The sequence below is a fragment of the Myripristis murdjan genome, chromosome 2, assembly GCF_902150065.1.
Source record: "Myripristis murdjan chromosome 2, fMyrMur1.1, whole genome shotgun sequence".
Classification (NCBI taxonomy): domain Eukaryota; kingdom Metazoa; phylum Chordata; class Actinopteri; order Holocentriformes; family Holocentridae; genus Myripristis; species Myripristis murdjan.
Genome location: NC_043981.1, coordinates 3725958 through 3740477, shown reverse-complemented (window position 1 = coordinate 3740477; position 14520 = coordinate 3725958). Strand labels below are relative to the sequence as shown.

The 14520-nt window shown below is 41.2% G+C and overlaps 1 protein-coding gene across 3 annotated transcripts in view; it reads right to left on the bottom strand.

Moving 5' to 3' along the window:
* nbeal1 (neurobeachin-like 1) overlaps window positions 1-11023 on the bottom strand; it is a 63229-nt gene extending 52206 nt beyond the window's left edge. For 2 of the 3 annotated variants that reach the window (XM_030067369.1, XM_030067387.1), the window contains exons 1-2: window positions 10981-11023; window positions 10049-10446 (exon numbers count right to left, since the gene is read on the bottom strand). In XM_030067369.1, coding sequence (XP_029923229.1) covers window positions 10049-10099 — 51 coding nt within the window. In that variant the 5' untranslated portion in view covers window positions 10100-10446; window positions 10981-11023. Of the gene's footprint in view, window positions 1-10048; window positions 10447-10774; window positions 10865-10980 lie in introns of those variants that run through there. The other variant, XM_030067378.1, reaches the window with a different exon arrangement.
* Between the last annotated feature and the right edge of the window lie 3497 nt (window positions 11024-14520).

The window sequence follows — 14520 nt, the reverse complement described above, 5'->3', positions numbered from 1 at the left end:
TGGTGGGGAGCTTTTTCTATTTTTTTTTTCTATTATAAATGAATGAATGAATGAATGAATAAAAAAAATACATTTCAAACTATTGCTGCTTTTTGATAGGAAGCCAATTTGTCTGTGATTTTTTCATCTCACTTAGCTCAGTGTGGGAAAGGCCACAAACCAATTATGAAGATAGCAAATTAAGGGATGAGGGTGGTGTGTCGTTTTTGGATAATTCAATTTTAATCTGAAATTTAAAGAGAATGAAAACAAACATGTTTTTTTATTGTAAATTTGCTTTGAACACTATTAGTGACGTTGACAATGCAATACAAAATGACTCGTGACACTGAAAGTGTGCATGTCAGTAGCTGCACATCCAGGATGCAGGACACACAGAGGACCCCGTGGAGCTTGGAAAACAGCCCGACTCTACAGCTCTATCACTCATGAGGGGTCATTATGCTGCTCACTAACCGCCCACCCTCCACCCCCCACTTCTGTGGCATAAGGAATTCCAGCCATCTGGAGGGTGGGAGTTAGTCATCTAGGTCAAGGAGGGCTAAGGAGGTGATCAGAGCAGATTACCGTAACACCAGCCAGTGGAGTCTACATCTGGTAATACACAATGACCCTTAAAGCTTTTTGAAGGTCAACTAAAGCTGATGGTAGCAGAATTGTGAGCAATTTTCAGATAAAAAATGACAAGTGGACAGCATTTTAATGGGATGGGAAAACCAGCACTGAAACCAGGGGATACCACATATCAGAAAAGCAAGTGATTATTAGCATTTGTGAAGATACTGCATAACCAACAAATGTTTGTGTTTTAACTTGATAAATGGGTAAAATATTAATTGATTATCAGAATTCTAATCTTAATATAAGGTTATGGTCTTTATATAGACAACCGGTATAGTATTGATACATTGGCTTTTTTAATAAAAACCTATACTGATAATAAATCCACTATATTACAAATTGATCTAACCCTAATTGGTACTGTCAATCACTCTGTAGAATTGGATTCATGTGGGTAATGTTTAAAAGTAGTGCTGCTGTTGGTTGAAAACACACAGTAGCATTTTCAAAAAGTCAACTTATCACAACTTTGTTTTCCAATTTGCATCCATGTACTTGAAAGTGAAATTACACACTGGGTTTTGAATGGGTTTCCTCAAATCCTAAGGTAATGAAACCTTTCTAACCATGAGTAAGTGAACTTTAAAGCCACAATATGCAACCTGTCGCTTGAGGCAGCAACATGTATTGTGAATTCCGACCTCCATGCCCTTTGCAAGTCAAGTTCAAACAGCATCTAGCCTGAGGCTGAGGTAAGTTGCATCTGTCACGCCAATACAGGCACTGAAGAAGCAGATGGTGAATACAGAAAGTGCTTAAGTTCATTGTGGTTTTGTTTAAGGTTTTTGCTTGTGACACATGCTGGGCTTTGCTGTACTTTCTTCTCTTTATACTTTCCCCAGTTGCTGTAGCTGCTATGACTTCCCTGTGTTGAAATCCTGAAAATCCAATTTTATACAAGCACAAACACACAAACACAAACACTGGCTGACAGTGTAGGATATATCCTATTAATTTATTGTTCAAGAACCATACCAATGGTTTTGAATGTTTGGCCCATTGACAACAAATTACCCACATCTTACACCGCAACAACCCACTTTCACATTTGAAATTTTCGGTTGAAACAGCCACCATTTAATATTGTGCCTCAGCAGCTAACAAAGTCATCGACATTCATGAAACACAAAACTGATATTTTGCTTTGTAAAGCAAACATTTTAAGTCTCTGAAACTTCATCTTCATATCATAGTGAGATGAATAGAAACCAATGGCTGGATAAAAGGGAGGAAAATTGATGTGGGGTTTTAAAACATGACTTCTTGCTTTGAGAAAAGAGCAGCAGAGATGTTAAGTTTATACATTATGTAGATATTATGCTACACATGCAAAATCATGGGTATGGTGCTCTAATGTGAAAAAACATTGCAAATTGCAGCCAGAAAGTAATGCCAAAACATGACAAAAGGCAAAAGAGAGCTTTCTGGGAACAGCAGCACTATGTGGCTGCATGGTGGGAGGGGGGCTTAAGGGCTGACTGCTTCTGTCTGCGTGTCAGAGTGGGAACCAGCCAGAACCAAGCAGGAAGCCAGCACTCTGCAATTCCTAGTGAAGTCACAGAACAATCTTGGTCTGATTGTGTGTATGTGTGTGAGTGTGTGTGTGTGTGTGTGTGTGTGTGTGTGTGTGTGTGTGCGTGTGTGTGTGAGAGAGAGGGGGGGGGGGGGGGGGGGGGGCAAAGAGAAAGAGAGAAAGAGAGAAAGAGAGAGAGAGAGAGAGAGAGAGAGAGACATCAGAATGGAATCAGCAACAGCCACGTGTGAATAATGTGTTCTGATGGAGAACATGGCAAGTCGCCTGCGTGCTTCCTTTTTCTATCTTACCACAGTTACATCAATCAGTGACCACAGCAGGGAAAAAAAAATACATATTCATGCCCTGGCTTCTCTGTAATTGAACTTAAAAACACCTCTTCCACTCCCTATACGAGCATGATGATGTTATCGACAGAGAGAGACAAAGATTTAGGCCAGAAGCTTTCCTCTCAAGTGACTGAACCTGTTAGTGGCAGTGGAGTGACTGCTTGGTTTTTGTGTGTGTGTCCAAAAGAATGCCCTCTTTTAGCAAGCAGCCTTGGAGCACAGATGCCCATTGAGGGCTTGGACTGTGGCAGGGAGTGACACACCCTGCTCTTACTACATGGCCCTGTTTATTCTAGGCCTCCATCACTGGCCCTGACACACAACACACACACGGACACACACACACACACACACGTTGATGTGAGCTACATTAGGAGTTTTCAAACTTCTCATGTTCTGGACTCCCACATTGATTTGTAATAAGCTGCGGAACCCCATTTGAAGAGATTTTGCCCTACTCATATCAAGAGATGTTTTGGTCAGGGTTGAATGTTCAGGCTGTGTTCAGACACCTTTCACAAGCATTTAACCACACAAAATTTCCAGCACAACTGATCTGACCTTTAAATATATCATCTTATATAGTCATCTTATATTATATAGTTTTGTTGTATTTTTTTCAGATATTTTAGTTAGTTTTTAGGTACTTTTCTTTCTTTTCTCTTCCTTTTTTCACTAATGCTCTCAGTAATTCTCCCCTAGTTTGGTAAATGGTAAACTATTTCCCATGATTTGTTTAGAGAAATCAATGTTTCAAAGAATAAAACTGTTTCAATCTCCTACCTAAACACTGTCAAATCATGGTGAGATTAAACTGTAAAGAAAGAAAATGTTAAAATGACCGGTCATACATTTTCTGCATTCTAACAATTTCTACTGAGTACTGAGTACCCCTGGCGGTCCTCAGACCCCACTTTGAAAATCCCTGAGCTCGACTTACTCACAGGAATTCTAACTCACAGCAGTCACCTTGTCTAACAATGTGTTTGTGTGACTACAACTACTGTGCGCTGCCTGTGTGTCCATTATCATCTCAGACCCTCAGTCAGGCCTACATCACACTGAGTAGCACAGATCAATGCACTTCCTTCTTCAACCTTAGTGCTGATAAGGGATCAATATCTGACTCCCCTGACAGCCGTCATTCATAGTCATATTAAAGAAACCATCAATCCCTGATGTGGGCCATGCAGGCAAGTATTCATCTGGGATCACATATCAGGCCCTGTATGTGACCTCACAAGTGACACTGAAACTGGATCGGTGATATATCAACATTATACTGACACTATGAAATGAGACTAAATATTGCCAGAGATTTTAAATATTTAATATGGTGATATGGCATGAAGTGTTGTCTTTTCCTGGTCTTAAAGGCTGAATTACAGTAAAGAGGTGAATTTTCCTGAACTTACCAGACTGTTGCAGCTGTTCTATTATTTGCCTGTAACCACTTAGTCATCACATCCACATTACTGATGACTGTCAAAAATCTCTTGATTGTGAATGATCATTAGTTATCCATGAAATATCGTCTTTGTTGAGATTGAGGTATTCATATCATCCAGCTCTTGTTCAGATGTCAAAACATGTTCCTCTAAAAGGGTGGAAAATATAATGAAAGCTAATATAAAAAGGGAAAAAGGTTACAACCCTCATGATCTAAGTGCAGTAAAAGTGGTAATCTGCAACATCTTCATGTACTTTCAATTACAGTACATGAAGATGTCAATTTGTCTGTTTTATAGGTCTTCAACCTATATCTAGTTAATGAAAGCTTTTACATTAATTGCTCTGAAAACTAAGTGTCCAGTGCATCTTTCCTATTAGAAATCCTCTGCAAATAGGAAGTAATAGGTTTAGGCTATATTTCCAGTTGGTTCAGAATAAATTTAAAAAAATGGGTAGTCAGCATGAGCAGCTCACTGCATCAACTGATTCTGTTCCACTTTTGACTAATTCAGAAGGCCGTCTTATTGTTTTAATAAGTTATGATTTTATCTGGTCATTACTGCATAATAGCTGTTTTGATAACTGATTAAGTCAGTCAGGCTTTTACAGAGCTTGCAGCCAGGCCGGCACTGGAGGTCTCCACCCCTCCAGACAGGCGTGGTCTGTCCGCCGACCAGCCCGTCTGGCGTGTGGACCTGACTGTGGGTGACCTGGTTTGGCGGAGGGTGGAAGTGGCATGGAGCCGCTGAAACCACAGTGTTTAAAGGTCCCCGCCCTTTGGCTTTAAAAGATCTGCTTTATTTTGCTGTGTCTGTTCTGTTCCAGCACCAAGTCTGGTCTAACATCACTGCCTATCAGCCTCGGTGACAAGCCCTGTGGCTGTGATGTCACTGCCAGGGGGGTATTTATAGAGGCTGATGGGAGGGGTTAAAACCACATCAGGCGTGTCTGATGCATAATCTCGATGACATCAGCTTTATTCCAGAGATATTCATAGCACAAAAGAAAATAAGAAATAAGGAGCACGAGCACAGAGGGAGCCGAAGTGAAGAAAAAAAGTGACATAGCAAGAGACAGAGAGAGAGAGAAAGCTTGCCTGAGGGAACAAACTTTGCATACCAGCACATAAAGCGGAGTGTGTGAGCTTGTGTGACTGTGTGTGACAGCGGAGATTAGACTGTAACTAGGAAACAAGCAGCAAAGCCGGAAAAAAGACCTGAGTAATCTGCTTGAGTAAATATGTGAAACCGCAGCACTTTCTCCTCCTCTGTTGCGCCTGGCATGCCTCTTTGGGTTTATTTCTCTCCTCATACATCTCTTCCCTCTGCCGTTTTCACCTCACTTCCTCCAATCCTCTCTCTTTATCCTGACTCACAGAAAGACAGGGTTTATGCAAATGTTAATGAACTGTCGTTTCTCCATGATCCCATCAAACGGCGACTCAACGAGAAGGATGGAAGGGGGTGAAACAGGGCAGAATGGTGATGCTACGCTAATCCCAACCAGAAATCCCTGGTTGGTCTGTGGGCAATTAAAAGGGGTGAGGATTTCTCCCGCAGAACTGAAACACTGTATTCAGCTTTCAAAAATACTGATGGGTGAAAATGATGCCCCTGGCTGTACAGGCATGTGGTTGAGGATTAAATCGGAAGCTTTTTATGGCTGACAAAATGCTGAAAAGAATTGGGGCTAACAGGTATTAGCGAGGAGCCTGGTAAAACCTCCACTTTTCTCTGACAAGCATTGCCAAATATTATACCAGTGAAAGAAGATATGCACTGTGACTTGATGCTGCTGCTGTTTGTAAACAATGCAGCTCAGCAAGGGTGCTCTGGCACCAACCAATGACAGGCGGCTAAGAGGATCGCAGGTTATGTAACAGCCTTAGCTGTTGTCTGTGACCTCTCACCCAGGCATACAGTGCTGAGAGCCACACGGGAGTCAGCCTCTGCAGCTGGCATCTCATTCAGACTGCCTTTAAATTCACAAGAAACAACCCGGTTTAGGTTTGTGTCTCGAGCTCAGTTTGTGAGTTTAGGTGTTTATCTAAACACAGCACTTGATGGAACTGTCCTTTGTGTTATTTAACAAGGTTGAGCATCTGTTTACTGAGGAAGCCTGGCTCAGATGTTGGTCGTACCGGCTCAGTAGGCCAGAGCAGGTATGTTATTGAGGTTTTCAAATGGGCACCTCCCATTAACACATATTTTGTTGAATTTTTTCTGCACTCATCAAATGGTAAAGACAACAGAGCTTCAAACTAGAAAATACTCAGCTTTCAGGTGGTAAATCCCATGAGAAAATATACATTAAAGAACAATACCAGTGACTGTTTATGTCTGGCCCATTTACTACAATTTACGCACATTTTACACTGCAACAAACCATTCTGCAAATCATGCGGGGGTACTAAAGATTTCACAACTTATGCTCAAAATCCTTTGATTTGTAAACTAGTAGTTTTGGTTGAAAGACCCACCTTAGGCTCGGGTGGCTCATACTATACTATACTATACTTGTGGCATGTTCATTTCACTGCCACCCCCAAAGTAGTTTTCCAAAAGACAGTTATCACTGTTGTGCAATGTAACTGGCACTTCAGTTTGTCGATACAGACAGAGACACACACACAGACACACACACCATCTTAAACATGTTATTAGTAGGGCTAGGCATCGTAATCTTTTGGTTTCTTTATGTTAACAAATCCCACTGAAATGCTTCACCACTATCAAGTGTGGGAAAATGTGTAATTCAGTTCCATGTACAGACACCTCCTTCACAACAAGCTGCACTGACACACCTCCATACTTTTATGGCACCGACCAAATTGCTTACTGTCCAGTATCAAAAATGCCATGGTGCTAAAATTTGAAACAGGTAGGTAGTGTGCCATGCCATCTAGCATGATTGCTGGACCTTGGACTCGGAAAGTCCATTGTCGGGAGCAGCCCTACTTTAAATGTATGGGAGTTTTGATTAGTCAAGTTGCTCAGATGTTTATTTCCATATGACCTGAGTACAGCATGAGGTCAGTGACACTATCAAAGGGCTCAACAGTAAATTTTGGCATCCCCTAACCTATATCCTTTCCCAGACCTACACCGCACTGACACTGGATTTACTCTGAGGCCACAACTTCTCACCCAACCATGTGTGATCTCATCATCTGCCCATGAACAGGACGGTTGGCCCCACTGGCTGCTAATGTCAGATGTTATTACAATGTCATGTTTAAACACAGACTTCCACTGTGAACATCAGTCTCCATGTAAATGCTTAGCTGGACTGCAGCAGTCGGGTTGTATAGTGTCGATCCCTGGCCTGTGCTCTTTTACCGGCGGGAACTTGGCGAAGATAAGGTGAACAACAATGAATTACAGAGATAAGACAGCAGTGGGGCTGGAGAGCTGTAGCCTGACCCACAGAGCAGGACAGGCTGGTTCTCCCACCGCGGCTCTACAACCTCCTACTGTCAACAACGCTGATCTGAGCAACTCCACCTCAGGGAGCTGTGGTGGTGTTAACCTCTGGCACCACACACACAGAGATGGCTTTGCTGCTTTGTCAATCATTAAAGAGACAGAGGGCACAAGGGAGCTGTCAGGGTAAACGCAAGGGGAAAACAATGCCAGCCCATCTCATGTCATCTTATTTACTTCTGGAGTACACACTGGAGTATGAATAGCCAATGCTTTACTTAGCCAAAAGCTGTACTTATTTTTTGTTTGTTTGTTTTTTAAACAGAACAAAACAGACCATGACAGAACACCATGATAGTCAACATCTTTCAGCTGCATTTGTAAAGAACACATCATAAAGGACTATTAGGGTTAGCCACATTGTTTAAAGGTCGATATGGATACCAATTATTTTTGGATTAAAGATGAAAATATCCCAAAAACTGTGATTCAACTGAATTTTATTCTTGCCAGGGTGAAAAAGCCTTTGAAACAGACTTTTAAAGCCATCTTGCACACTTGACTAAGACATCACATCACAATCAATTCATGTTTAAGGCACTCATTGTCCCTTTGAAGCTAGAACATGTAACTAGAGTGTAGTAGTGATCAAGTACTCAATCAAACTGCACCATATCCATCATATCAAAGGTAGATGAAACTGACTGGGACAGGTCTATTGTTGTTTTTTGACCTATATCTTATCCCAACTGCTTATATTTCCTTGCAAATAATTAGATCGGACAATCACTGGGTTGGGGTGAGCAGACATGGTGTGTGTGTGTGTGTGTGTGCGTGTGTGTGTGTGTGTGTGTGTGTGTGTGTGTGTGTGTGTGTGTGTGGTGGGAGGCAGCATTAACCCTTTGCTGGGTCACAGGGGGTCTTCAGAGCGTGGAGAAGAGACGGGCCTCACAACCCAGCATTCCTCAACTGATTCAGCACATGTGACTGCAAGTTCTCCTTACTGACAATGTATCCTGGCAACCCTCTCTCTCTCTCTCTCTCTCACCCTCACACACACACACACATAATATAGAAACACCCTCCTAGCCATAGCTGACATTTTGGCTGCTCAGGGAGCGAGGCAGGCCTTTAGACTAATATACTTAAATGCAGTTTTTCTCACAGCATTTCATTTGCCTCATGCGGAGTGAAATATTGGCCCAATGGAGCCCAGGTCAAAGGCGGGATGGAATTAAATGATCCGTCCTCCGTGTAACACTTAGTCTGCGCGAACACACAGTCCTGCTAGAACAAAGGCAGCATTACACTCACAGCAATGGCTGGCATTTTCACAAGTGGCCGTGAGGAGTGTGTGCAGGCAGCAGTGTGTTTACATACTTCTGTTATTAACTCCAAGCAGCCGCACCACTGCCTGGGAATCCATGAGCATTCAGTTTGCATCAGCTTGCGTTCTTCTGTGTTTGTGTGTTTGTGTGTGTGTGTGTGTGTGTGTGTGTGTGTGTGTGTGTGTGTGTGTGTGTGTGTGCATATGCTTTAGCTCACCAAGGGGGAGGATCATTCGATCTCATATCCCCTCCTTATGGAAAACAGCTCTGCTTTCATGGGCCAAATGCTTCAGAGGGTTGTGTGTGTATTATTGTGAGGGATTAAAGTAGGAAGTGTGCGACTGCAGCAAGGCTCATGTGAGGAACGGCTCAGGCAGGCCGTTTTGATTGGACGCCAGCATGTGTATATGCTTTATCGCCAAGTGAATTAAATCCAGCCAACAGCTGACTCAAGGCAAGCTGTCTCTGCTAGTGTATCATTCATTCATCTCGACAGTAAAAAAAAAAAAAGAAAAACAATACGGTATCTGTATTCTTTGCATAATGCTGAATTGTTGGCACAATATCAGATAGTCCCACCACCACAAACTGATTTTCCAAACTGACAAAAACACATTAGCGTCATTCCTTGTGTTGCAGGAATCTTCCATTGCTGAGTGTATATAAAAATTAGATAAACTGGTTAATATGAGGCTGATAGTAAACCCACATAAAAACATGCAATGGCATGCATTTTCTTGTACACTTCAGGGTTTTTCATGTAATTGTATAGTTGTGTAAATAAATTATACACTTAAATGATTAATGGACCCCCGAGTTTTGCCTTCTAGTTAATAGGTAGGTGTGCTAGCCTGGGACAACCCATTTAAAAGCTGCTCACCCACCTAATGCAACTGCATTGCTTTGGGCTCCAATTGTGAGTTTTAGTGTCACATGATGGGCTGAAAGCTGTTTAAGAGGCTTTTCCACCCACACAAGAATAAAATTCCATGAAAAATATCTAATACTTGCAATTTATTTGGCATGATGGCTGGATTTTAAGATACTGTGCATAAGCACACAAGTTAGCTATCTGCCCATGCATTTTTAAAATACTCTTTATCACCACGGGCCTCAAGAAAAAAAAAAAAAAAAGACACCACCATTCAGTGTTATGAATACTGCAAGTGGTCTGGGAGATGTTCCCTTTATAAGTCAGATTTATAAATACCAGGAAAGAATACACTATGCACCTGCCAGGGAGGAAATGCCATCACACTATCCATTACATCACCTTATGACATTTCCTTGGCTGGTTCACAGGAGACAAAATAGCAACTGTGTGTGTGTGTCTTTGGGCTCACAGCTGAGAAATCTATTTACCTTGTTGCAGTAGAGCATCCAGACTTCGTACAGTCTCTCGTTGGATGCCATGGTGTCCTCCCACCATAGGCTGTACTTTCCACACTGGGTCACTTCCTTGGTTTCTTCATTTTTCAGTCATGAGCTACATCTCTGCTGCTGGGGCTTTTACCACTTCAACATCATGACTATCATACTTTGGTAACTGTCACAGTCCTTCAAGATGGGCAAATAGACCTCCCAGGAGCAGCAACAGGGGATGGCAGACGTGTGTCCTGGCAGTGCACCCAAGAAACTTCCAAAATTATTCCATGTTCGAGCAGACTTGTGGAGTCCAAGAGGACTTGGAGGCCTAGTGCTTCCACTTCCAATATTCCTTAGACTCGGATTCCCGTTAGTTTGCCCTTCCCTGGATGCGCCTTTAAGAATGACACAGACAAAAACAAATTAGCAAAACATATGCTTAGTCAAAGTCAAACAAAACGGCGAAGCTATCCGTTGATAGCGGCGACAAATGCCTCCAGTATTCCCTGTGTGCACTTTGTGCTGCCCTGCTGGCTCCAGACGCAGACTGAGGCGATAGTGTTCTACACGGAAGAAAAAAAGACAAACCCCCCACACGCCATTCGCAAATAATGACTATCTGTGGTCTGTGTCCTGAAAATAAAACCATAAGTCAACACACTGGCTCTTTAAGGGCTATTCGACCCTTCGGCTATGCTCGGCTGCTATATGAGTCGTCCTTACCTGACGAAGCTAGCTAACAGCTAGCTGTCAAAAGAGCCAATTTCTTTATTCCAGCCTGCCTTTCGCCTCCTCCTCCTCATGTGACAGAAACGCCTCGTCCACCCAACCCCGGCCGCCCACCAAGCTCTGATATTTTACAGGCCCAGCGCCAAAAAGACGCAATGAAATTTAATGAAAACCCAAGGAAATTTAACAAAACAACTCACCTGTGTAACGAGAAGACTACTGTCACTGACGCTGTTTCCAGACTTCTTGTAAATATGTAAGTTGCCGACAAATAACGTATACCGCGCGCACACCCAGAAAAAACTTCCGTCGGATTTTCATATTAAGAGTGCGAGACCCACGCTCACACTTGGGATTGGGTTCAAACGGGGGTGAAAACGTTATTCTGTAGACGTAGTTTAATTAAGATATACATATATCGAAGAAATTTTTAAAATATTCAAAGTTTCCAAATTTTAGGAGTATGGTTACACATGTTTATTAAAACTAGGCTCATGTACTTTTGCCTCAAGGTGAGTGTAGTCAAAGCAAATACTATCTATCTTATCACATTGTGTAGAAAAAATACCTGCCAAAATATAGGTAACACAAAATCTTTATTTTTACCAAGTTGGCCAAATTAAAGTTTTATAAAAGTCCTCAAAATATTTGCATTTGAATGAAGTCCAACAGTATAAGAGTGGTGGCTGTGGGTAAAGGAAAACAATAATATTTAAAGCCTGTTGGCGTGGGTTACTGGTTGATTAACTGTGTGAGGTGGCTAAAACACAAATTGGTTGCATGTGGTACTTTTAATTTGGTGAGCGGAAGTGGAACGGATATATATTACATATTTTACAGCAGCTGACACAATAACACTGGCAACCAAATCGAAGTGCTCAGGCTTAGACCGGCAGTTTCAAGACGGTGCACATTGGTAATGTCGAACATGTTAAAATGTCGATTCAAAACTGTAAAACAGCTGCCGAAGTTGGAATATTTACATTTTGATGTAATTGTAGGTATTTGTGTTTGCGACAGTTTCTGTCCTTTACGTTGTCGATGTGGAGCTGAGTCGCTAAGGGCGGGGGATTGGTTGCTAGGAACGTCGAGCAGTAATCGAAGGCTTCAGCTGGACTGTTCTGTCGGTTTGGTTTGTGGCGCCCCCTAATGGCCATTTATGACTGTCGCAAAAGACACAGAAAGAATGTGACATAACGCACAAACCTGTAAGCTGCAACTGCCAGGCCTGTCTATACATGTGAAAGAAAGAAAGAAAGAAAGAAAGAAAGAAAGAAAGAAAGAAAGAAAGAAAGAAAGAAAGAAAGAAAGGATTTAAAGACCAGGAGTTTTCAAACATTTTCTGGACCTCCATGTTGATTTTCCTCCAGTATGATGAAAACCTCTATGGAAAAATATATGTTGCCCTGTGTTAAATTGTAAATTGTTGCACAGAAATTACACTAATTAACAGGCCGGATCCATAGAATATAGACAACAACACAATATAGAAACATGCAGCTTTTAGAAAACTAGCTGCAATTACAACAAACAACAGAAGTGTTTTCAGAGGACACATAGACATGATGAACACATCTGGTTGCTGTAAACAGGGACCCCAAAATTAGATTACAGACCCTCGAAATGCATTTTCAATTGAAGAAGACTAATGTTTGCAGGCTGACATAAGGGTGGCTGAAATCACTGGCACTCTGCTGGCTGAATTTGCAGCATATTTTCTCAATGCCGTGCCTGTGCTGTCAAATTGATGAAGATATTTTCTTAATTTGCATGTTTTCTTAAGTTGCAGTGCACTGAGCTCTCAGGTCTGTAAGCACTCACACACTCACACACACACACACACACGTGTCCCATTGTCTGTGTGGGTTTCCTCTCACACTCCAAAACATGCAGCTACATGAAGACTGCACCTCAGTAAATTGTCCGTAAACCACTTTGCTCTCATTGGTGGTTTGTTTTGCTTCCCTACAAAGGCAACGTCATGAAATATTTAATTCACGCCAATGTGGTGCAGATTAAATTTTACCCAGAAGAGGAAGAGTAAAAAGTGCATTTTGTCAAGAACTTTTGATTTTGAATGTTTGGACCTTTTACTACAGTTTACCCACATATATTCAAACATATAATAAATATACCCTTATTAGTTGAATCACCCACCTTATAATGTTCTGCTTTTGCAGCAACAAAGCTGTTGCCATTCATAAACCACAGAACAGATAATTGCCTCTGTAGAGCAAACATTCCTCTAGGGACTATTTTCTGGCAGGCTTTCAGACCTGTTCAGATCACTCCACCCAGTTTTAAGTCATCAAAACACAACAAGAACTACTGCCTTTAAGAAAACTAATGTGGACGACTTTATTACAGTGTTGGAATACTGGTGTGAAGAAAGTTTGAAGTCTCTGAAAGATTTCCATACTGCAGCGGTAGTATATGCATGTTGTAGATATGCTAAGCATGTAAAATCACTGATCTGGTTCTTTAAATTTACATGACACTGGGTATTTTAGAAATAAACAAGAGCTTTCACTTCAACAAACTCACTTGTCCAGAGTTTAGCTCCAGCACCAAACTTGAATTAAATTGACTGTCACTCCCTCACACACACACACACACACACACACACACACACACACACACACACAGAAATCAATCAATGGTAGGCATTTTAGAAATCCAAGTTGTATATGTGTTGTTTAGAGCATGTCTATATAAGGCTCATACAGCTACCATGTACTGTAAGTCACAGTTCACTTCATCACAGTTGCAGAGAGATCACCATGACAACAGAGGCAGTGTTGGATCGGTGGTCACAAAGCACAGCAGAAACCGTCTTCTTTTGGAGAAAGACTGGTGATCGGGGCAGGGAAGTCACTAGAACCTACTGGAGATGCTTTCTGTTCCATTTGATACATTTCATTCTATTGCTCATGTTTGCACCTCATCCCATTTGCCCATATGCAAAGACTGTGTATTGACATAGTTTACAATAACTACACTTTACATTGTCTGCAGATATTTCAAACAAACAACAAAAAATACATTTAAATAGTTGATTCTGGCCATCTTTCAATTCCTTTGACATACAGCTGCTGTTAAAGTTAACACACCCTGTCAGATTCTTTTTTCCCTTTACAACTTTAGACAGACTTTTCACTTTAATTCTACGATTCAAGGTTATAAAACATTGCACGATTTATTAAAAATGCTTTCAAAGCAGTACAACTTATAAAAATGGGACGTGGTGTGTAGACTTTTAATACCTACTGTTTACGCTGTGCGCATTACACATTAGCTCGTATTAAATAAACCCATTTTTAGTAATATCGATGTCAATATATTGAAAAAATGACCAAACCAATTATTTAAAAGCTTTACGTATGATTTAAATATATTTCCAAATATATTTAAAAATATGTGCACATATGTTTGTGGCATTTCCTTTAAAAAAATGTATGTCAGTATGATATTTTTGTGCACAATAACGGCTCATCTCCCACCACCACACTTCACAGTCTAAATAAATGATAAGATATTAAAAGAAAAATCCACCGTGAGATATTCTTACACTTACATCTCAGCAGTCTGTGATGTTCAGTGCATTCAAGGAGATGTATTTCGATAAAGTGTTGTATTTTTTTTTTTTTTAAATTGGTCTACCTACTTTCCCTCAACTTGCCTACAATTAGTGGTTTCCTACATTTCCCAGAATGACTTTCATGAATCTGTGGCATTCAGTT